The sequence below is a fragment of the Thalassophryne amazonica genome, chromosome 5 (assembly GCF_902500255.1).
Source record: "Thalassophryne amazonica chromosome 5, fThaAma1.1, whole genome shotgun sequence".
Classification (NCBI taxonomy): Eukaryota; Metazoa; Chordata; class Actinopteri; order Batrachoidiformes; family Batrachoididae; genus Thalassophryne; species Thalassophryne amazonica.
Genome location: NC_047107.1, coordinates 115,131,899 through 115,155,336, shown reverse-complemented (window position 1 = coordinate 115,155,336; position 23,438 = coordinate 115,131,899). Strand labels below are relative to the sequence as shown.

General features: G+C 43.2%; 1 protein-coding gene across 5 annotated transcripts in view; it reads left to right on the top strand.

The window, feature by feature from the left end:
* adamtsl2 (ADAMTS-like 2) overlaps positions 1–14,379 on the top strand; it is a 78,833-nt gene extending 64,454 nt beyond the window's left edge. For 4 of the 5 annotated variants that reach the window (XM_034171133.1, XM_034171136.1, XM_034171134.1 and 1 more), the window contains 6 exons: positions 1,154–1,367; positions 1,545–1,700; positions 1,941–2,111; positions 2,380–2,556; positions 10,083–10,227; positions 12,874–14,379. In XM_034171133.1, the coding sequence (XP_034027024.1) occupies positions 1,154–1,367; positions 1,545–1,700; positions 1,941–2,111; positions 2,380–2,556; positions 10,083–10,227; positions 12,874–13,001 (991 nt within the window). In that variant the 3' untranslated portion in view covers positions 13,002–14,379. Of the gene's footprint in view, positions 1–1,153; positions 1,368–1,544; positions 1,701–1,940; positions 2,112–2,379; positions 2,557–10,082; positions 10,228–12,873 lie in introns of those variants that run through there. The other variant, XR_004560900.1, reaches the window with a different exon arrangement.
* The last annotated feature ends 9,059 nt before the right edge of the window (positions 14,380–23,438 follow it).

Here is a 23,438-nt window from a genome sequence, read left to right as displayed (position 1 = left end):
TCAGTTATCCTTTGTACCGTGCTCTGCTTATTTCATACTGGGTCCTTCAAACGCTGGTCGGTTCTCCGAGCTGCGTCCGACACATAACAATGATGTTGGTTTTTAATGCAGTGCCGCCTGAGGGATCGAAGGTCACGGGCATTTAATGTTGGTTTTTGGCCTTACTGCATACGTGTAGAAAGTTCTCCAGTTTCTCTGAATCTTCTGATTATATTATAAACTGTAGATGATGGAATCCCTGAATTCCTTGCAATTGAACATTCAGAAACATTGTTTTTAAACTGTTGGACTATTTTTTTCATGCAGTTGTTCACAAAGTGATGATCCTTGCCCCATCTTTGCTTGTGAAAAGCTGAGCCTTTTGGGGATGCTCCTTTTATACCCAATCATGACACTCACAATTAGTGTCCTCAGTTCCAAGACACTTATTGAGTGTTGTTAGAAGGAAAGGTGATGTAACACAGTGGTAAACATACCACTGTCCCAGCTTTTTTGAAACGTGTTGCAGGCAGCCGTTTCAAAATGAGCAAATATTTGCACAAAAACAATAAAGTTTATCAGTTTGAACATTAAATATCTTGTCTTTGTGGTGTATTCAATTGAATATAGATGAAAGAGGATTTGCGAATCGTATTCTGTTTTTATTTACATTTTACACAATGTCCCAACTTCATTGGAATTGGAGTTGTAGTCTGTACTCAAAATAGAGTTGAGCATTCAGTAAAGTGTTGATTTTGCTCAGTTGTTGTCATCAGGCTATTTTCCAATCAGTGATTTTTATTGAATAATTTATCTTTGGATTTGTGATGCAAATATTTCTGCATGATTACCTTGGCATTGACAACATAGTGTCCAGTGGGCAGGTCCATAAGGACTGTTTTGCTTATCAAACTGTTGGAAGGGATTGTAATGCTGTGCACAAACACGTGCACAGGTATCAAGCTTCTTGACCGTACAAGGCTGAGGGCAAATTAGGAACTGTGGTGGTCATCTCATCTTCTTTGTTTTTCTTAGAATGATATGATTGTGAAGAGGAGTATATTTGGTAAAGATGTGTCTACAGCAAAGGACGAAGAGAAGGAAAATGTAAATGTTAATCACAAATGAACTGATTGGTTAAATATGAATTAATTACTAGTTTCTGATCTTTCAGGTGGGAGGCGAGCAGCTGGAGTGAGTGTTCCAGGACCTGTGGGGAGGGTTTCCAGTTTCGTCAGGTGCGTTGTTGGAAAATGCTCTCTCCTGGTCTGGACAGCTCGGTCTACAGCGACCTCTGCACCATTGCCGACCTGGAGAGGCCTGTGGAGAGGCGAGCCTGCAAGAGCCCCGCCTGTGGGCCGCAGTGGGAAGTGGCCGAGTGGGCTGAGGTATGACACAGCGGCAGTGATGTTTTAAAAGAAATTAGAAACACCAGAGCACAGAGGCACAGCTTATGTACCAGGAATGCATTTTACAGTTTTAACTCTTAATAAATATGGTCAGTCTAAGGTTTTGCAGCTTTATTTTGGAAGACTTTCTCCTACCTGTGCTTTAACATTCTCCAGTGTCCTGCAAAATGTGGCCGCAAAACACAGGTGTCACGTGAGGTCCGTTGCTCTGATGAGACCAGATCATGTGACCCAGTGACGAAACCACCTCACATCAAAAACTGCACTGGGCCACCCTGTGAACGACACTGGACTGTGTCCGAGTGGGGACCCGTGAGTTTTGTTTCTCCACATTAGCACTTCTTGTCAGTGATGATGATACACTTTGTGTTTGTGTTGGCACATTTTTTTATTACTTTAGTTGCTTTGTTAACTTACCCTCTTCTTGGCAATTGCAGAAACTAAATGACAACCAAACACAAACAAAAACCATGTGTATCATCATTAATAAGCATTGAAGAAAAGCTTGATCTTGGTCAGTCATGCAGTTTGACCTTTGACCCTCGTTGCCAGTGTTCAGGGTCATGCGGCCAGGGGAAGATGGTGCGTCATGTGTACTGTAGGACACCAGAGGGCCGTGTAGTCCCTGAGACCCAATGCTCTGCAGAAAATAAGCCGCTGGCCATCCACCCCTGTGGAGAGAGAGAATGCGCCCCCCACTGGCTCACCCAGGACTGGGAGCGGGTAAGGCACTGTCACACCAGTAAATTTCTAATTTCATATATATGAACTTCCTCTGATTTGCTAAATGCAAAATGTTAAGATGTCATTTGTTTTTTATTTTACTTGATAATCAATAAATTATTAGAAGTTGTTAAAGACATTCCAAAAACATGTTGAAAAGACAAAATCTCAGTGGTGAAGGTGTTTGTGTACCGCTTCACTGGTACTGCTAAGAACTGATAATGACAGCCATGAACACCAGTAACTTTATTTTATTCCTTGAATCTAGTGCAACACCACCTGTGGCCGCGGTGTGAAGCGGAGGGTTGTGCTGTGTGCTGGCATCAGCGGTGGGAAGTTTCAGATGGCTGATGATGAGGTGTGTGGCGGCAGTGACAAGCCTGAGGAGGAAAACACTTGTTTTGAGAGGCCATGTTTCAAATGGTACACCACCCCCTGGTCTGAGGTGAGCTGAAATAGTTGGAGGATTCTGTGTCTCATACTGCCCTCATCCACTGTGGCTACATTCTTGGTATTTTTCTCTTTTATTTTTAGTACTTTTTGGACATATTTCTAGAAAGTCATTGATATCTTGAAAAAAATGTGTTGTTTTTCTATAAAGATGGGGACTGGCAACACTTTCACAAAGTGTGACTCGACGTCCACTGCCAGACCGGGAATATAAATAGGCAACAAAAAAGCTCAGAGCACAGAGGGAGTGTTGCTTCATTCTCCGCACAGGATGCCATTAAGCCAATTAATAGCTAAATAGAAAAGCTTTGTTGGTTGTTATATTAATATTTCAATGCCATTCATTACATATTCTAATCCAATTACATTTGTGCCGCAAATCTGATTGGTTAATCGTGTGAGATTTCCAACCATAAAATATTGATTTGATGGTGGCAAAATATTCGACCGTTTCACATTTGATGTATTACTCCGTGCTCTGACCGCTTTACTCTGCGGATGTCAACATTCGACTGTTTCACATTTGACGTATTACTCCACGCCCTGACCGCTTTGCTACCCACATTTCAATAATGGCACTGGGGCGACGGCGCTTTTTCCATGGTAAGCTTCGCTGGCCGAATTACTTACAGAAAAATAAACCATGCAAACGATGGAATTGGTGAGAATGGGAATAACCCTGTTGTGCCTGATGATTTGCGGACATTGCTATATTTTATGGTTGCAAATTGAGTTTTACCAGCGACATGTTAACGGAGCGAGTAAAGTTCGCAAAATGTTCCTTAAATGAATGACATGAAATGAAACAATGAACAATGAAAAAAATAAGAAAGCATTGCAGTCTTCATGGGAAAGCTACAGAGAGTGCAGCAGGGTCTTATGGAATTCCATATTTCTGATTAGTTTTCTCTCTGGTTAAAAACACAAACCTGGAGCCTGTGGACTGCTGCACCTCCAGGGTTAGGGGTTAAGCCCTGGTGTAAACACTGTTGTCATCTCCTCACATTATTCTGCTGATTGATCTGTAAGACATATGTTGTTGTGTCCCCGGAATGCCGGGAATTTGTAGAAGGGTTGTTTTTTTTACAACCTGCTGTCACAGCAACAGCAGCCACACCATTTTATCAAAGTTACACGGCTCATAAATTGAGGCCGCAAAATTCACCCGTGTTAGTGTTTAGTTCTGCTGTTTTGGAGCAGGATGCCTCCATAGATTTAGTTTATTACAGCAGAATTAACATTAACTAATTATACTGATTTATTTTTCAGTTTCTTGCTGTGAATTTCTCATAAAAAAGTTGGCATGAAAAGCTGTTTCCAGTTGTTTCATCCACATACTAAAAAAAGTTTTCAAAAATTGTTAGGTTCGATCATGTTCAACAAATGTGAATTTAATCTATATTTGGTGCAAATACATCATTTACAAGGAGATTTGAAATCATTTTTGCCCACTTTAATAATACACAGTAAATTTTGCTGAGTAAAATTTACTCTGCTGGCATAACATTTGGTCCCAGTCTAAAGAGAGTAAAATACACAATAAGAGTTGATTTTACACTGTGATAGAGTATATTTAACTCTTTTGGACTGGGACCAAATGTTATCCCAGCAGAGTAAATTTTACTCTGCAAAATGAACTGTAGTGATGGTGTCCACAGACCCATGCAGGATGAACTGTGTTTGATTTTCACTCAGTGTTTTGTGTAATGACCAAAGCACAACCCAGCACCCCTTCACAGGGAAAAACACAGGTACCTGAAAATAATGTTCTTTAATTGAGAACTGCACTAGTACGGTGGATAATAGACACAGGGTAACACATGGCGAACAGACCTGTTGGGTATTAGGAGCACGGGGCAGTCCAGAAGACAGGCACGTGTTCAAAACCAAGGTGACATTCTTTCAATTCATAAACTGGGTTTCTTTCAATATCCAGAGAACAGAAGCAGCAGGTCCTGAAAAAAGAACAGAGACAGCGATCTGTCTCTGTCCCTCTCTCGCTGTCTCTCTCTCTCTTGCATGCTGAAACAAGAAGCAAGATGTTTAAGTATGTGAGTTTAACCCCTTAACGCCCATCGTCGCATATATGCTACAATCTCTGACTCAAATTTGCAACATACCATCATTATTATTATAACATTATAACATAAAGTCATTACCAGAATACCCAATATTACTATCTAGTTTTTGTGCAAAAGTGAAATTAATAATCTCAACATAATTTACCATCTACTTAAAGGCAAAAACACACACAAAACATTTTTTTATATACAGCTATATAAATTTGGGCGTTAAGGGGTTAAATGGCAATATTTTCTTTTTTTGGGAGTATACACAGCGGGCTCTGAACTTTGTGATCTAATGTTACAAGTCCTGACGAGACAGCAGTGTGTCCTGCTGTATCTCTGGAAATGTGAGTGCTGTTTGCTTTCATGAACCGTTTTGAGAACGGAGCGCACTTCCATAGGCACAGAAAAACTCAGTAAGGACTACATACATGGCAGTAAGCATACAGTAAGTAACCATATGCAACTGTAAGCAAGACTAGGAACGCAAACACATGCAATCACACACCAGCCTACACAGGAACTACGCCAAATGTGCGCAATTTTCCAGAGTACTCCATACACATCACAACACAACTGTATGCAAGCCCGGTGTGAAAGGGGCTTAAGTCACAAGTGAAACATGACACAAGTATCAGATCGGATGACCGTGAATCCATCACCTTAATGAATATCAACAGAAAACCCAACTGATAATCCAAATATTTAAACAAAACAAATATGTAACCACATAAACACCACAACACCCATCTTGTTTTGTTGTATTTCTCTACTGAAATGGTATTAACGATTTTACATTTTAATTCTGACTGAAGTTTAGTCAAACCAGATATTCTTAATGAATATGGATGAATGCTCAATATTGTGGGGACAGTGCTGCCATCTTGCTCAGGTAACATGATTTTTTTTTTTGTTTACCCAATTTAAAGCACAAGTATATTCTTTAGAACAAACAAGTTTGGCATTCCTTAAGGCCACTGCCGGGCAGGTTAGGTAGGAGACAATTGCAAGACTCACTTACACAGCTCTGTTTGAAAATAGGCTTTAATGAGGACGGAAGCAATGGTCGGTGCACGGGAAGGCAGTCCAAAAAATACAGCAGCAGTACCAAGAACATCAGGCAAAAACGAGGTCGGAATAAACAGGCAGGAGGTCGAGTCAACACTGAAGCAGGCAGATCTAGAGAATACAACAAGAGCTGGTATGAAGGCACAGGGCGCAACAACAACAACAGGGTGACGGGAGTGTTTGTGAGACCAAAAAGCATGACTAAGTATTCATAATGACCGGTCGGGGTGTTAAAAGCTGTTTTCCACTCATCTCCTTGTCTTATTCGGACTAAATGATAAGCATTACGCAAGTCAAGCTTAGTGAAAACTGTGGCTCCCTCCAACAACTCGAATGCAGAGGAGATGAGTGGCAACGGATAACGGTTCTTAATGGTGACATCATTTAGACCTCGGTAATCGATACAGGGACGGAGCGTCTTGTCCTTCTTTTCGACAAAAAAGAACCCCGCCCCTGCAGGAGAGGAAGAAGGACGAATTAGTCCTGCTACCAGTGATTCCCATATGTAAACATTCATCGCATGGCGTTCAGGTGCCGACAGAGAAAAGAGTTTTCCCCGTGGCGGACTCGCCCCGGGGAGGAGTTCTATGGCACAATCATATTCGCGATGCGGAGTTAAGGACTTGGCTTTTACCTTACTGAATACAGCGGCTAGATCGTGGTAACATTCGGGTACCCAGGCGAGGTCAGGATTAGTGCCCTGCGGAGAACGTTCGGGTTTAGGCAGGCATGAATAGTTACAGGCTGAACCCCAGGACGTGATCTCGCCCTTGACCCAATCGAAATTCGAGCTGTGCCGTTGCAGCCAGGGATGCCCCAAGATTAGCGAGTGAGTCATGTTATCCAACACATGAAAACTGATTGACTCTGAATGTGTATAGGAAATCAGTAATTTGACAGAGTACGATGTGTGATTTCGCCCAGGACGTGACCGTCCACAGCACGTACCACCAGAGGCCGAGTGATCCTATATAGTTTCAGACGCAGGTACCTGGCAAGAGAAGAGAGAATCAGGTTGGCATCAGAGCCAGAATCAATAAAAGCCGAAACGGATGTGGACGTATGGTCTGACGTTAATGTGGCTGGAATTATATTTTGTGTAGAAACAGTGGAGATGGAATTTTGACTCACACGCAGTTCAGCCTTTGACCACATGGTGGTACCCCTGGCTTGACTATCGGCTATCAGATGGCCTGCTTGACCACAGTAAAAACAGAGGCCATCCACTCGGCGACGCTGTCGCTCAGCAGGAGTGAGGCGCATGCGCCCGAGCTGCATTGGCTCCTCAGTGCTGTGCTGGGATGACTCAGGCTGGGCTTGGAAGGATGAGGCGGAACGGGCAGGAGGCGTGTTGGAAGAATAGTCTGGATGACGGTTCCCACGGCGAGGACGGTCTTGTAGGCGGTGATCTGTGCGGATGGCGAGCGCAATCAGATCGTCTAACTCTTCCGGCAAGTCTATGGCCACAAGCTGGTCTTGGATTTCTGCAGACAAACCCTGAAAAAAAGTGTCGTGGAGTGCAGCCGGGTTCCATTCGCTTTTCGCTGCCAGGATCCGGAAGTCGGCGTAATCTGCGACTCGGCGGCTGCCTTGCTTCAGTTAAAGGAGGGATCATGCTGCTTCGCGTCCCGGGGCTTTGTGCTGAAAAACCTGCTCGAGGGCTCTTGAGAACGCTGGGAGCGAAGCACAGGCGGGTGATTGACGACCCCACTCGGCTGTGGCCCAGGCTGCTGCTCGACCGGAAAGGTGAGTGATCAATCAATCAATCAATCAATTTTTTTTTTATATAGCGCCAAATCACAACAAACAGTTGCCCCAAGGCGCTTTATATTGTAAGGCAAGGCCATACAATAATTATGTAAAACCCCAACGGTCAAAACGACCCCCTGTGAGCAAGCACTTGGCTACAGTGGGAAGGAAAAACTCCCTTTTAACAGGAAGAAACCTCCAGCATCCAGAGTGATGATGTAAGCAATCTTGGATCTGTCAGACGGAAACATTGAGGCCATGAGTTCAAAATGTAATTCACATTGTGTGATGAACGGTGTAACGTCTCCTGAGTCGCCTGAAAAACGTTCTGGACGTGACAGCTGGTTGCAAACAACTGGCGCCGGAACGGTGGCCGACGAAACAGCTGGCAGCCCCGGTGGTTGGCTGGGATTGCCGGTGGCTGCATCCTACTTTGCCTGATGATCGAGTCGGGACAGTAGTTTGCTCATCTGATCGCTAAGTGATGCCATAAAGGTTTCTTGGCGAGTAACAAGCTCACTAAACCCAGAGCTTAGTGTATCTAGCTTGTCCCCCTGTTGTGCGAGCTGCTGGCTGTGGTGGCGAACTGCCAGGTGGAACGGGTCTGTGTCTGCTGTCTCCATCGTTGGCCAGTTTGTTCTGTCGGGCATGTTAGGTAGGAGACAATTGCAAGACTCACTTACACAGCTCTGTTTGAAAATAGGCTTTAATGAGGACGGAAGCAATGGTCGGTGCACGGGAAGGCAGTCCAAAAAATACAGCAGCAGTACCAAGAACATCAAGCAAAAACGAGGTCAGAATAAACAGGCAGGAGGTCGAGTCAACACTGAAGCAGGCAGATCTAGAGAATACAAGAACAAGAGCTGGCACAGGGCGCAACAAACTGGCAAACAGCTGGTACAAGCTGTGAGCTAATAAAGCCCCAGGTGGCAATCAATGAATCACACACACGTGTGCACAGCAAGAACCAGAAGAGGGGCGTGGCCCGAGAGAGAGAAAGAACCACAGACAGGCCCCAGCAACAAAACTCCACAAACCCAGAAAACACAGAAAAGAAATACAAAAGCAAGAAGAAAACAAAACAATCCAAAACCCCAGCAACGGAATACATAACAGTCAGGCCCTGACAGCCACCAAAATGCTTAGTCTCCCAAAATGGAATCCATCCATCCATCCATCCATTCCATGATGAGGTGGGTTACACCTTTGGGCAGTACATCTGCCATCAAAGTGATAACACATACAGAAATCTTGCTTTCACACTTATGGTCAATTTAGACTTACTATTGAGCAGAATCGTCACTGTGGGAGGAAGCTGGAGTCCTCAGACAAAACCTGTGCACACATGGCATGAACTTGTAATGCCCACAAACAAAACTCCAAGGTGGACTTAAAACCTAATACCTTCTTGCTATGAGGTGAGCGCAATTACACCACCTTGTGCCCTCAAAACAGAATCCATATGTAACAAGAAGTCAAAAATATCTGCATTAGTGAGATAATTTTACTCACGTTGACATTCTAGGAGTTGTGTAAATTATTAATAGCAGTGAAACCACCAGTGAATGGTGGCATTGTTGCATAAACAATTCAGCAGCTGTTCAGAAGAGATTTTGATTATTTTGTTACCTTTAAAAAAAAAAAAAAGTCAATCAATCAATTTCAATCAATTTTATTTATATAGCGCCAAATCACAACAAACAGTTGCCCCAAGGCGCTTTATATTGTAAGGCAAGGCCATACAATAATTACGTAAAAATCCCAACGGTCAAAACAACCCCCTGTGAGCAAGCACTTGGCTACAGTGGGAAGGAAAAACTCCCTTTTAACAGGAAGAAACCTCCAGCAGAACCAGGCTCAGGGAGGGGCAGTCTTCTGCTGGGACTGGTTGGGGCTGAGGGAGAGAACCAGGAAAAAGACATGCTGTGGAGGGGAGCAGAGATCAATCACTAATGATTAAATGCAGAGTGGTGCATACAGAGCAAAAAGAGAAAGAAACACTCAGTGCATCATGGGAACCCCCCAGCAGTCTAAGTCTATAGCAGCATAACTAAGGGATGGTTCAGGGTCACCTGATCCAGCCCTAACTATAAGCTTTAGCAAAAAGGAAAGTTTTAAGCCTAATCTTAAAAGTAGAGAGGGTGTCTGTCTCCCTGATCCGAATTGGGAGCTGGTTCCACAGGAGAGGAGCCTGAAAGCTTAAGTAAACTAGTAAACAATTTAATCTGCTTTTGGTTTTCCTGTTGCAGCATCTCATGATATGGTCATTGTTAAAAACCAGTTACTTTTCTGTCTTTCATTTTCATTCGTAGTAAAATTTTATTGATATCGTGTGACATCAATAATTTCGGTATGATCTTACGCTGAGGCTGGGCTCCACATTATTAGTGTTACTGAGTGTAGGTGACGCTGCTGACACAAAGCTAAATGTTTTTAATTGTGTGGGGGCAAATCAGGTAACCTCTGCCAGCTGTGCCTCCCATCAGGACACGTCGGTTTATTTTTGTCAGTTAAAGTCATGGATTTGTTGATGAGCTCAGACTGGTTTTTATGATCTATGGCTCAAATGGATTAATTGTCTGTGTAACAATAAGGCTGCTAAAGTGACAACTGTGTTTGCAATGATGTGTCTCCTCAGTGCACGAAGACGTGCGGCGTGGGAGTGAGGATGAGGGATGTGAAGTGTTACCAGGGCAGGGAGCTGGTCCGAGGCTGCGACCCCCTCACAAAACCAGTGGCCAAACAGACCTGTGCTCTGCAGGCCTGCCCAACTGAGCCACCAGGTAACACGGAGGATACGGGCACAGGTGTCCAGACAGTCCCACACACAGTGGACCACCCCTGCCAAATATTCATGCCAAACAAAATCTATTTTCCTGTGTCTAACCAGGAATTATAAACTATTCATTTCTTGGCATTTAATTGCTTTTTTAAATCCACTGTTATTCATATTGATCTGTCAAAATCATTATCCAGAGTTTTATAATGTTTGTAGAACACGTGCCACGGTTCCTCAGAGGCAACAAGCAATGGCAGCCCATTGGGTGATTTGTTACTTCCATCATGATGATGACTCTTAACTCTTTTTATACCCCTTTGTGTGACATTATGATGACGTTTCAGTGCTTCCAAGCTGTTTCCAAAAGTCTACGAATTAAGACCAGATGCCAAAATATGGTCTGTCTGTCTGTGCTCAGCATAAGTCCAGTCCTGTTACAGCCAGGGTCTTCAAATTCACAGGGAGCGTTCTTGGGACACAGACCTTGGACAACTTCAGTGAAGGTTAACCTTGACCTATTTTAAGAGGTCAAAAAGTCATATGGCTGAAGGTATTTTAGCATTGCTTTATATTTTTAAGTATATTTAAACAAAAAGAGGCACTCAGTGAGTGTAACATGCACAGATTTCCTATTTGACAGCGAGTCACACAAATTAACTCTTTGTGATTCACTGATATATGGTTCTGTGTGACCTTGACATTTGATTGATTCTGTCCAAAACTGAACCACTTTATTGACTTGACCAGCACACAACTCTTAAAACATGTTTAGTTGTTAGGGCCTCATAATTATTAAACAGTTATAACCTTGAGTTTTACCTTTCAAGTCACCCAAGGTCAAAGGGCACCAGTAGGTCAGGTCAGATCTGGGAACATGTGCTGGTGCTACGTGTTACCTCATCGGTCACATTACAGAACAGTCTTGGCTACTGGGTGGCAACCACATCAGCAGAGAACCGGTCCATCCCCGCTTGTCAGAAGTAACCGTCTATCTGCCGCAGGTAAGTGAAATGTGGGCGTCCCCTTGGACTTCTCCAGTCGTTGGGGTCCTTAAAACTGAGGCATCTGTATACTGGATCATGTTCAGAGAAATGTGCCACATGGCCAAAATATAATAACTGACATTCCATCATGATGCAGTGATACCCAATGGATCCACTAATAAAAATGTGATACATGAGTTCATACTAGTGTTTAATAGTAAACATACATGTATCTTTAACCAGTTCTTTAAAATAATTACTCTGAATATCCCCTATATAGAAGTTGATAAATTATACTGTATTTGTTATCTTTCTGCCCCCTGATTGTTTTTTCTCTCTGTTTAAGGTGTGGCTCCATCCAGAGATGGGAGTGGGTGTTTTCCTCTGGAAGCCTCCTATCTTGGACACCAGCATGGACTCCCAAAATCTCCCAAAATGTCCTGTATAAATTCCTGTATTGTCTATTGTGTCTGTAGCCAACCTGGTCTCACGGCAAGTTGTGATTCAGCAGCACGAAATATACATTAATCTATTGGTTCGTGATATTGTGACGAAAAGCGCCTCATTTTCGTCATGGCAGCACAAATTCATTCTCATTCATTCCGTCATGGCTGCACGAAATTAAAAGTGAAGCGGGGGGTGGTTATGGTTAGGGTGGGGGGAAGGAGTACGATTAGGTTATGGTTAAGGTTAGGGTTGGGGGTTGAAGTAGGGTTAGTAATATTGAGTTAACAAAAGCCCCTTCACGAAAATTTGACTCATTTCGTGCCGGGAGCACGAAAAAAAAGTGTGAGACTGGGCTGCTGTAGCATGGCCCGAGTCTGGTCTGCTTGACGTTTCTTCCTGAAATCATCAGAGGGAGATTTTCCTTACCACTGTCACCTGTGTGCTTGCTTTAGGGGTTGGTAAGGTTAGACCTTACTTGTGTGAAGCATCTTGAGGCAACTTTGTTGTAATTTGGTGTTATATAAATGAAAATAAATAGAAAATTGGAAAAATAAAATTGACCTTGGCCCATGACCCCTGAGTTTTAAGATTTTTCTCAAACCACTCATTCGTTAGCTGAACTTCAATCCTTCCACCAAGTTTAGTCCAAATTAGATTAATTCACAGGAATTACCCCCCCCAACACACACACACACACACACACACACACACACACACACACACACACACACACACACACACACACACACACACACACACACACACACACACACACACACACAAAGAGGTTTTGATGTATAAATTAGTGGAATTTGTGCAAGACATGTACATAAAATTGTCTGTGTTTAGACTGTGTCAGTCTGGCAACACAAGGTGGAAACAAATTCTTAAACGTTACATATTTGCCACATGTTTATTTACAAGGTTTGATGATTTTGTCTTGTAAATTTTATTTGGAAATCATCATTAATTTGTGGGAAAATTCAATTTTATTGAATAATTTCCAGGGTTGCAAAAAAATTGTGCTGTTTGCACAATTGCACAACAGCTGGGGAAAACAAGTTGATGCAGGATTACTGAGTAAAAGCCGTCTGCTGCAGTGTCAAAATAATCCATTTAAATGATGTAATAACTATGAAAATTTACATAAGCACAGATTTAGTCTGAAGTGACGTCTGTTTGTTGTGATCTGTCCTGAACCTGTGATCTCTGTGCCCCAGATGAGAACTGTCAGGATCGGCCGTCCACCAACTGCTCGCTGGCACTGAAGGTCAACCTGTGCAGCCACTGGTACTACAGCAAGGCCTGCTGCCACTCCTGCCGTGCTGTACGACCTTTGACCTCCTAGTTAGATGAGCAGTATCTCTGCAGCCTGATTCTAATTCCAGCATCAGGAAACAAATTGATAGATTTACACGCTGCGGTACTGTTGTTACTGTGAATAACAAAAGGACGAGTTTACAACACAAGTTCCCCAAAATAAAACAGTTGTTAAGCTCTAGCCCCCCCCCCGTGAACTTTAACTGGAAGAAGCAGTTAAGCAGTTTTACAAAATCCATGCATGGATTTCAGTATTTCTCAACTCCACCTTCACACTTTATCCCTAAATTACAAAATTGTCAACTAGAAACCAAACCAAAGCTATTCAGCGTGATTCCCTGTTAAAAGATATAGTTCCTGTTGTTATGTGGTGAAAAGATTGGCCACATTTTGTAAAAAAAAAAAAAAAAAAATTTAATTTGCAATGTTCTTCACATCATGGCTCCACCCTTTTATTTAAATCAACATCAAAATGTAATGTCATCTTTACCAGCACTGGCCCAAGCTGTAACACTTATTTTATTGTCAAAAATGGTTCTGTTAACACGCCCTACCTCACAATTTTTGGAAAAAAAAAAAAAACATTTCTGTGTTGCCCCGTCCCTTTTATGGATGCACCGCAAAATCAAATGTTTTCTACCCGTGGCTACAACTGTCATTTTCACACATTCTTTATCTTGTGGGGGAAAAGACATCATCCTTGAAGGAGGTAATATGTAAGATTTTACACATTTACAATATGTTGGTTCCTCAAGTGGTTTATATAGAGGTTGACCAGAGGTGCAACACCTTCACATAACAGAATGTTGAACATGTCATCTGTAAACCCTGTGACGAGCATGAGCTGTTACAGAGTCTTTGCCTGTTATGACAGAAAATCATAGACAGAGGAAGGCTCTCTGTGTTTCAGCGCTGCAGTGAACAGATCTATTAAGTTATTTCTCAAGTGAATATACTGCATGATTAGAATATTTAATACAGATACTGTTGGTAAATATTATTTAATTGAGTTCCAGACTGGTGTCTTGCACGGCCCAACAAGAAGTGAAAAGTCTGCGTTGTTTCCATTCCAGCCCTGATTGTTTGGTGCCATGCTCTTCGGCATGACTGCAGCTTATGGAAGCGTATTTATTAGCCATAGCACGTTTTCATTTATCGCGTCACTCCTGATGCTGACTGATCCTTTGGATTACTCATTGTTTTGTTGTCTGTGTGTAAAACATGTTATTCCAAACACACACACATTGATTCCTGACACTTGAAGAATGGTTGAAGTGTACTCGGACGTGAACGTGTATGTCTCATTTTTAGCTATTGTGTACTGTTTTTATATAACTGATACCTCTTTGTACAAAAAGTATTGCAATTGTGTACTGTTGATAATAAAGTGAAATCTTAAAATGTACTGACTTATTACTGTACTATTAATGTACTGACGTATTACAGTTAAATAAAAGCTGAAGTGAACATATTTGGCTCTTTATTTTTGTGTAAAATTGTATTTATTCTCAGAGAAGTCTGACTGAAGGCCGCGGCTCCCGTGAGCAGCAGGTACGTAAAGGTTAAGGGCCTTTCTCAAAGGCAGTGTTGTAAGTTTCTGTTTGATTTTTATTAAAACTCCTCCAGGGATTTCATCTATTAAATTTGAGGTATGTCAAGGTTTTCTTTTGGGTCCATTGTTGTTCTCCTTGTATGTTGCACTTCTTGGTTAGATTATTCAGAGTCACAGAATTTAATTCAGTTGTTATGCTAATGACCTGCAGATGTACAGTACATGCCTGTCTCTATAGGTAATTGTATTTAAAATTTTAATTGTGACTGTTTTTGGTGATGTGAGATTTTTGTTTAAGTGTTCTGATAGGACAACACGGTGGCTTACAGGTTAGCACTGTTCTCTCACAGTGAGAAGGTCATGGGATTGAGTTCCACCTGTGACCTTTCTGTGTGGAGCTTGTGTGGGTTCTCTCTGGGTGTGCCGGTTTCCTCCCACATCCAACGACATGCAGGTTAGGTGAATTGGAAACTTTAAATTGTTCATAGGTCTATATGTCGCCTGTGGAGTTCCAAGGTTGTTACAGCATAGGGTGGTAGTGCGGACAAGCTCCCACTACCTAAAAAGTGCTCCCATATGGCGTGCGTCTCAAATAACCTCAAGCAACCAAGTCCAGCTCCTGCCCTGCTTGTATGTCTTACTTTCTGAGCCCGGCGAAACTGCTTTGACTGACAGGAGAAGGGGCAAAAGCGGGTCTCTGGTGCCTCAAAACCAGTTGCTTCGGGTAGATGGAACTTGTCAGCCTAGGAAGGCAGTTCATCTAGGAGAAGGAATCTCAAACCTCTGCTGCCATGCGGCTATATCCAGTCTTGGACAAGGCTTTCAGGAATAAACCTCACGTAACAATCCGGAGTTGGAATCCCTAAGGTGGTCTGTTGCTGAACTTCAGCACTTTCTCAGCAACTCCAGCGATGCTGCCACTGCCAAACTGCACTGGTTTCTGCCTTTCCTTTGGGCCACAGTGGCAGTGTGGAGGGGGACCTGCTGCATGGGCAACAGCAGATCTTCCATATTAGCCTGCCCAGGCTTTGTAGCTCCACTGGAGAGGACACTCCAGCATCATCACAAGATGCCGGCACAACACGAGAAGTGGCAGTTTACCAGTTATAAGCTCATCTGTTTGGCAAAGGAAACGAGAGCCAGGGGTCACTTCTGACGGTGGGAGGGATCATCACATCTCATCAGACAGCTGCAGCTCGCCTCAAGCTGGGCAGCCCCCAGCCAGTAAGGTGCTGTCTCACCATGGCTTGCTTGCTCCACTGGGTGTGTGAAGCTTAGAGTAAAACTCGAAAGGCAGGCCACAAATTCTGAACCAGGCAACAAGAGCAAAAGAAGAAAGACTCCAGCTCTTCATTTTGCAAGCTGGAATGTCAGGACCATGTGCCCTGGCCTCTCTGCTGATCTGCAGCAAATTGACTATGCCCGTAAAACTGCCGTCATTGACAGGGGAACTCTCACAACTAAATGTTGACATTGCCTGCCTCCAGGAAACTCAGCTGGCAGAAAGCGGTACCATCACGGAAGCAACTTACACCTTCTTTTGGCGAGGGAAGTCCTTGGACGAATCCCGTCAGCACGGTGTCAGTTTTGCTGTGAAGAACACCTTGGTTGTGTGCATTGAGCCACCATCAACTGGCAGTGAGAGAATCCTTGCCCTCTGGCTTTCAATATCTTCAGGCCCAGCCACCATCGTCAGTGCATATGCTCCAACCCTCTACTCCAACCCAGAGGAAAAACACCAGTTCTGTGAGTTCCTAGAGGAAGTGATATCTGGGATTCCCAACACGGAAGGCCTTTACCTAGTCAGAGACTTCAACGCCAGAGTGGGTGCTGATCACAAGGCCTGGCCTACCTGCCCAAGTGTCTATGGAAGGGCTAAGATCAATGACAACGGCCAAGCACTGAAGGAGCTGTGCTGCTATCATGGCCTATGTGTGACCAACACCTTCTTCAAATGCAAGGATATCCACCAGGTGTCTTGGAGACACCCGCAGTCCTGCCACTGGCACCAGTTGGATCTAGTCATCACCATGCATGCAGACCTTGCCAGTGTTCTCCTCACCCACAGCTACCATAGCGCAGACTGTGATACGGATCACTCCCTCATGGTGCATGGCAAGGTGCACGTAGCTCCAAAGAAGCTGGACCACTCAAAGAAGAAGGATCGCCCACGCATCAACACCTGCTGTGTTGGCAGCTCAGAGAAAATGCAGCAGTTCGTCACCCAGTTGCAAGAAGTCCTCAGTGAAGCTATACCGGAAGGTGAGGAGGGTGTCATTGATGCCAAGTGGTTCCACCTCCCGAGATGCTGTGTACAACTCAACCATCAATGCCTATAGGAAAAAGGAACACAAAAGCGCAGACTAGTATGAGGAAATGGAGCCTGTGACTGAGGCCAAGAGGACAGCCCTCCTGGCCTCCAAGGCAGTGTCCAGTCCCAGCACATTAGAAGTCCTCAAATCTGCCAAGAGAAAAGCCCAGCAAACGGCCAACCACTGCGCCAACTCATATTGCCTAAACTTCTGCAGCAGTATACAGACAGCTGCTGACATTGGTGATGCAAGACGCATGTATGAGGGCATCGAGAAGGCAAGGTGATGGTCTATGGCTTAAGCGTTGGGCTTGAGACCAGAGGATCCTCGGTTCAAATCCCAGCCTGACCAGAAAATCACTAAGGGCCCTTGCGCAAGGTCCTTAATCCCCTAGTTGCTCACGGTGTGTAGTGGCCGCCTTGCATGGCAGCAGCCTGACACTGGGGTGAATGTGAGGCATTGATGTGTAAAGTGCTTTGAGCATCTGACGCAGATGGAAAAGCGCTATATAAATGGAGTCCATTTACCATATTTGTTTAACAGGCCCATGGAAGAGCTTGGAAAAGCCACTGACTGTCTTGCTAGTGGGAAGGCCCCAGGGAGTGATGGCATCCCATCAAATGTCATAAAGAGTGGGAAACCTGTGCTGCTAAAACAGCTGCACAATCTTTTCTCCCTCTGCTGGGAACAGGGACACATTCCCCAGGACATGCGAGATGTGAGCATTGTCACCAAGAAGGATATGCCCTTGTATAAGAACCAAGGAGACAGAAGTGACTGCGATAATTATCGAGGCATCTCCCTTCTCAGCACTATTGGGAAGGCCTTTGGCCATGTTGCCAAGCGCGTCTACACCTTGGCCTCGCGTGTTTGCCCAGAGTTCCAGTGCAGCTTTCAAGCTGGAAGGTCTACTGTTGACATGATCTTTTCAATAGGCCAGCCACAGGAGAAGTGTCAAGAGCAGCAACTGCCACTCTACATCTCCTTCACCAACCTGACCAAGGCTTGTGACTTGGTCAGTCGAAGTGGACTCTTAGGCTCCTGCAGAAGATTGGCTGTCCCCCAAAACTCCTTGCAGTGGTCTCTTCCTTCCATGAGAACATGCACAGTACAGTTTGCTTCAGTGGCACAACATCAAAGGCTTTCCCAATTAGTGGCGGGGTGAAACAGGACTGTGTCCTTCCGCCAACCCTCTTCAGAAATTTCTTCTCTGTGCTCCTCCAGTATGCCTTGAAGATTGCAGTGAGGGAGTATACATTCACACCATGGCCGACGGCAAGCTCTTCAACATTGCCCGACATCATGCCAAGACCAAGTTTGTGGAGGTACTCATCCGTGAGATGCTCTTTGCCGATGATGCAGCCTTGACATCACACTCCAAAGACGGTCTGCAGCAGCTTGTTAATCACCTCTCACACACCTGCAAGGAGTTTGGACTGACCATCAGTCTGAAGAAGACAAGTGTCATGGCACAGGGCACAGTTGCTCCCCCTAACATTGACATTGATGGTTACAGCCTGGCAGTCGTGGAGCATTTCACATACCTTGGGTCAACCATCTCTAACTCATTCTCCATTGATGCAGAGATGAACAGCAGGATTGTGAAGGCAGCAGCAGTTATGGCAAGACTAAGCCACAGCCTGGAACAACTCCAGCCTCGCTGAGAAGACAAAACTGAGTGTCTACCACAGTGATTCTCAACCGGGGTGCCGTGATCGATCGTCAGGGGTGCCATGGGCAATTATCAAATATCACCATTATCGGGTGTATGTGCTGTAATAGTGTGGCAAATGATGTAATGCTCTTTTATTCCAGTAGATGGCAGCAAAGTGCGCAGTAGCGCTGAGCCGTGTGCCGACAAGGAGGCGTGATCGCCATTTTAATTCCGGGCAAGTTAGTGATTTGTGTGCACAGAAGTTCACTTAGTCTCGTCAAGAAACAGGTGGAATATGCCGGAAAGCTGCGCATGTTGGCAAAGTCACAAACGGAGGAACAAGGGAGACAATATTTCCTTCCATAAGTAAGTGGTTTTGGTTATTGTCACTTTGTCCGTGATATTTGGATGATAAACAGCTGTATGTTTCCTGCCGTACCCGTGTCGCCCGATGACACGGATCATTAATTTCACTTATGTCTAGTTGATATTTTCCACTGCTAGACCAATGTCTAGTTAAAATTCTTGTCGTTAGTGACTAAAAATTGTTCGACAACACTAGGGAGTTTTTTTTTTTTTTTTTTTTTTTGCACCTTAAAATAATGAGATTAATGACCCGCGCTGTGCTGCCACACACACAGAGATGTGCACACACACACCGCTGACTTCATGAATGAAACTCGGTCAATAAAGGATAACTGTGTAAAAATATAATATATATAAATGTATTGTAATGGTTTTAGGAGCTGCGCTGCGTTGAACAGCAGCAGCTCAGCCGAGCAGCGCAGCTTATCAGCGCAGATCCGTGTAACTTTCAACACTAATATTCGTGAATGTGTGTGTGTCAGAGTAAGTTTAACACTTTCCTGACATAATTTAATGTAATTTAATTTTACTGGCTCGATATCCAGGACAAAATGGAATTTTAACACGTATTTTGCGAGCAATTTTCTGAGTGTGTTCAGTCGCGAATCTCCAATGAAAATGCATTAGGAGACGTCATGTTGCTGTCCATGAAGGGACGTTTTCGTTTAGTGTGCAGCAATGGGACTGCGCTCTCTAGTTCTTTTATACAGCTCCATGACTATAGTATACTATGTTACGTCATATCTGTACTAAACTTGCCTAAACTAAATTAAAGACTAGAAGCACTCAGAGAGCGCAAACCTCCGCCAAGGCCATGGGGTCACTGACGCCATAACATCTACACGCCGTGGAATCATTGAACCTAAAAAAGTCTAACAATGATGTTTGCTCAGTAGTAGAAAAAAAGTTTCATCTGCTGTGACTGGACAGCATGTATCCTTAGCGCTTGGCATCACAGTTTATTGCAACTTGCACTTTTCCCACAAGCTACTGTCATCTGAGCACTGATATTGATATCGCATGTGCTTATAGACAGAAACAAATAAGAGACAAAATTCAATTTATTATTCAACTAAACTGCAAGTATATGAATTTTTTAACATTTATGAAACACTTCTCTAAACAAGGCCATAGGGTCACTGACCCTAAAGAGATTCCCTCCTTGGCACAGTGATCTATTTGTTTTTGTCTCTTTCTCTAAAATTGTATATAATAATCATTAGATTATTAATATATAAACAAAAATAAATTTAAGAAATATTACAATTTGAAAAGAAATGCACCTGAACGTGATGATAGCTGCAACTGCTTAATGCTAACTTTTAACATTGAAAATGCCATAGACATGCTAACGCATTTTGCATCATGTTGTTTTTGTTTATTAATAAATGAAGTCATTTTCACACAAAATGCATTGACAGTAGATGCTGATTTGCTGGCTGTGGTGGTGCCACAAGCAACTAGCTCCCTCTGTTGTCCAGTGTGAGAAAATTAAAGCTATATTGTCATCTTTTTTAGGATCCAAGCAGCAAAGCTACAGGAGCTCTATTGCTTTCCTTGTTGTTGTTCTTCTTTCGCCGCTAAAAATGCTTGTGGAGCAAAAACCGTAAGACTTAGAAACATGAAACTTCACAGCCTGATCCCAAATCACCCTGATCCCCCAAGGCACTGCACCTGTAGTCACATTTGGATTCAGGTCTGTAACTCCCAAACCAAATATCTCACATTCAAATGACTTGTGCCCACTGGATTAAACTGAAAGTGATGGTCTAGTGGTTAAGCGCTGTGCTTCAGACTAAAGGACCCTCAGTTCAAACCCCAGTCTGGCTGAACCCTTGGGTGAGGTCCTTAATCCCCAAGTTCCTCCTGGTGTGTCGTGAGCACCTTGCATGGCAGCACCCTGACATCAGTGTGTGAATGTCTGAGTGAATGTGAGGGATCATTGTAAAGCGCTTTGAGCTTCTGATATAGATGAAAAAGCACTATCCACCTTATTCCTGAGGGCGCTGCTGTAGAAGTGATTATGGGCGCAACTTCCTGTTAGACACCGGAAGTAGCAGAGAGCCATTGTTTTCTAGTGGGTTTCATTTCCCACACCGGTTTATTTGAAGGTTTTCTAAATGATGATCAGCTCATATAGCATTTAAAAAATGTTCTTGTGCAGCTTGGAAACATGTTGTGCTAACAACTAGATGAAGTTAAATCTGCGGTTACAACAGTGATGTTTTTAACCTGCAGCCGGACTGAGAGAGTTTCCACTGCTGACTGAGAGATGAGGAACCCAGAAGGACGTGGCTGAAAAAACTCAACTTTAAAAGACCACCTAAAACGTTATACGTGTGCTCTTTTCACTTTGTTGACAAAAAAAACCCCCACAGAGGAACATCTTAATTTGTGGCTGGAATATCACAGACCACCGGAGATGATAAAGATGATTGACAGCAGCATCACCAGAATACCAGGTATGATTTCATGTGTCTGGAGAACAAATCACTGTAATTAACAACAACATGTATTACCATTTTCTGAACAGTTAAAATGTAACGTGCATTTAGACTGCTGCTCAGTATGAATCTAAAAATACCATCATTTCAGTACAGACGTAACAAAATGTTCAACAATGCAGTATTTTAATCTTAATCTGAATTTCATATTGCAGTTGTTATGTACCAGGTTTTCTCTGGATTTCTGGAGTACCAGAGGTGATGCTGTTACCAGTGGGAAGTCGTGAAGTTGTTGGAAGGTTAATGATGTAAATAAAGTGTTTTCGGGTGAGTCTTTAACTACGGGCACTATTGGCCTTGTAAATGTAATTTCCACCACACCATTGCCTTACAATATAAAGCGCCTTGGGGCAACTGTTTGTTGTGATTTGGCGCTATATACATGTTCTCTCATGTCACTGTTTATCTCCATAGAAACTACCCAAACAATCTTTCATACAAACTGTTTAAAGGCACATTACAGTGTTGTGGTGGAAATTACAGCAATAGTGTGGGACAACTACATTTTGTTTAAAAAAAAATCACAACAGTTGTATGACATTGAATACCCCAATTATGTTTTGATTATTTTACTGATATTTTATTCAGAGATATTTTAAAACATTAGAAAAAATGTTTCTTTACCATTCATTTTTATCATTGAAGATCATAAGTCTGGGTGTGGGACAAGCACAAAACAGCAATATTTGCATATAATGATGCTGAAAAAAGGTGAAAAAGTCATCATAGACTACTAGAACAAATTTCTTATCACACTTTCATTGTAAAGATAACTATAAAAGTGTGAAATTTCCCCTTTTTTCTGTTTTTCATACAATATGATCAAAGGACATAATAAGTGCCCATAGTCTAAGAATCACCCTTTCATGAAAACCTAATGCATCACTTCTTGATCATAATGTCCTTTATCGCTGCCCTCAGATGAACCAAGTGATAGATCAGGGTGAGGAGCTTGTTTGCAGTAACAAAGTCTTCATGTTGGACCCAGAGATGGAGATCACACCTGTTCAAAAGGGCTCACCATCATGTAAATGGTAAAAGGACTGCATTTATACTTATTTTCCCTTTCGTATGGCTAGCATACTGGTATAGTTTTGTTTTACGCTTTTTACTCTTTTAATTCATTTTATTAGTAAACTGAGCGGGCCGCAGTCTCAACTTTACCTAAATACTGGGTCTTTTAGTGAAGTTTAGGGCTAGTGGCCGGCGATCACCTTAGTATTTCTTGTTTTTTTCTTGTTGTTTAATGCTGACAAATTATACAGTATTTCTTGTCTTTCTGATGCCTTTTTCTGTTTTGTTTTTTTCTCTCTGTTTAAGGTACAGCTCCATCCAGAGATGGGAGTTGTATTTGTGCTGGCGTACTTCCTGTCCTGTGCACCAACAGCATTTCCTGTATATTCGTTTTCGGAATTGTTTCTGTGAATTGTTCTGTAATTTATGTCTGTAGCATGGCCCAAGCAGAGGGTCACCCCTTTGAGTCTGGTCTGCTTGAGGTTTCTTCCTCAGAGGGAGTTTTTCCTTACCACTGTTGCTCTGGGGGTTGATAAGGTTTGACCTTACTTGTGTGAAGCGCCTTTAGGCAACTCTGTTGTGATTTGGTGCTATATAAATGAAAATCAGTTGAAACTGAAATTGATTTATATAGCGCTTTTCCATCTGCATCCGACGCTCAAAGCACTTTACAGTAATGTCTCACATTCACCCCAATGTGAGGGTGCTGCCATACAAGGCGCTCACTACACACTGGGAGCAACTAGGGAATTAAGGATCTTGCCCAAGGGCCCTCAGTGATTTTCCGGTCAGGCTGGGATTTGAACCAAGGATCCTCTCGTCTCAAGCCCAACGCTTCACTACTAGACCATCACCTCCCTATGTGTGAAATGCATCCACCCCCACTAGGAGCGCCACACCCTGTAGCTGACTGCATCAGAGTGATGCAGACTCCCATCCGTATACAGCGATTCCACTCACAGAAGTTCAAACACTTCACCATCAATGCTGGTTGTGGCACAAATTCTAATGACTTTGATCAAACTAAGACAGAACTTTGTCATGGCTGATTTGGCGCACTGAT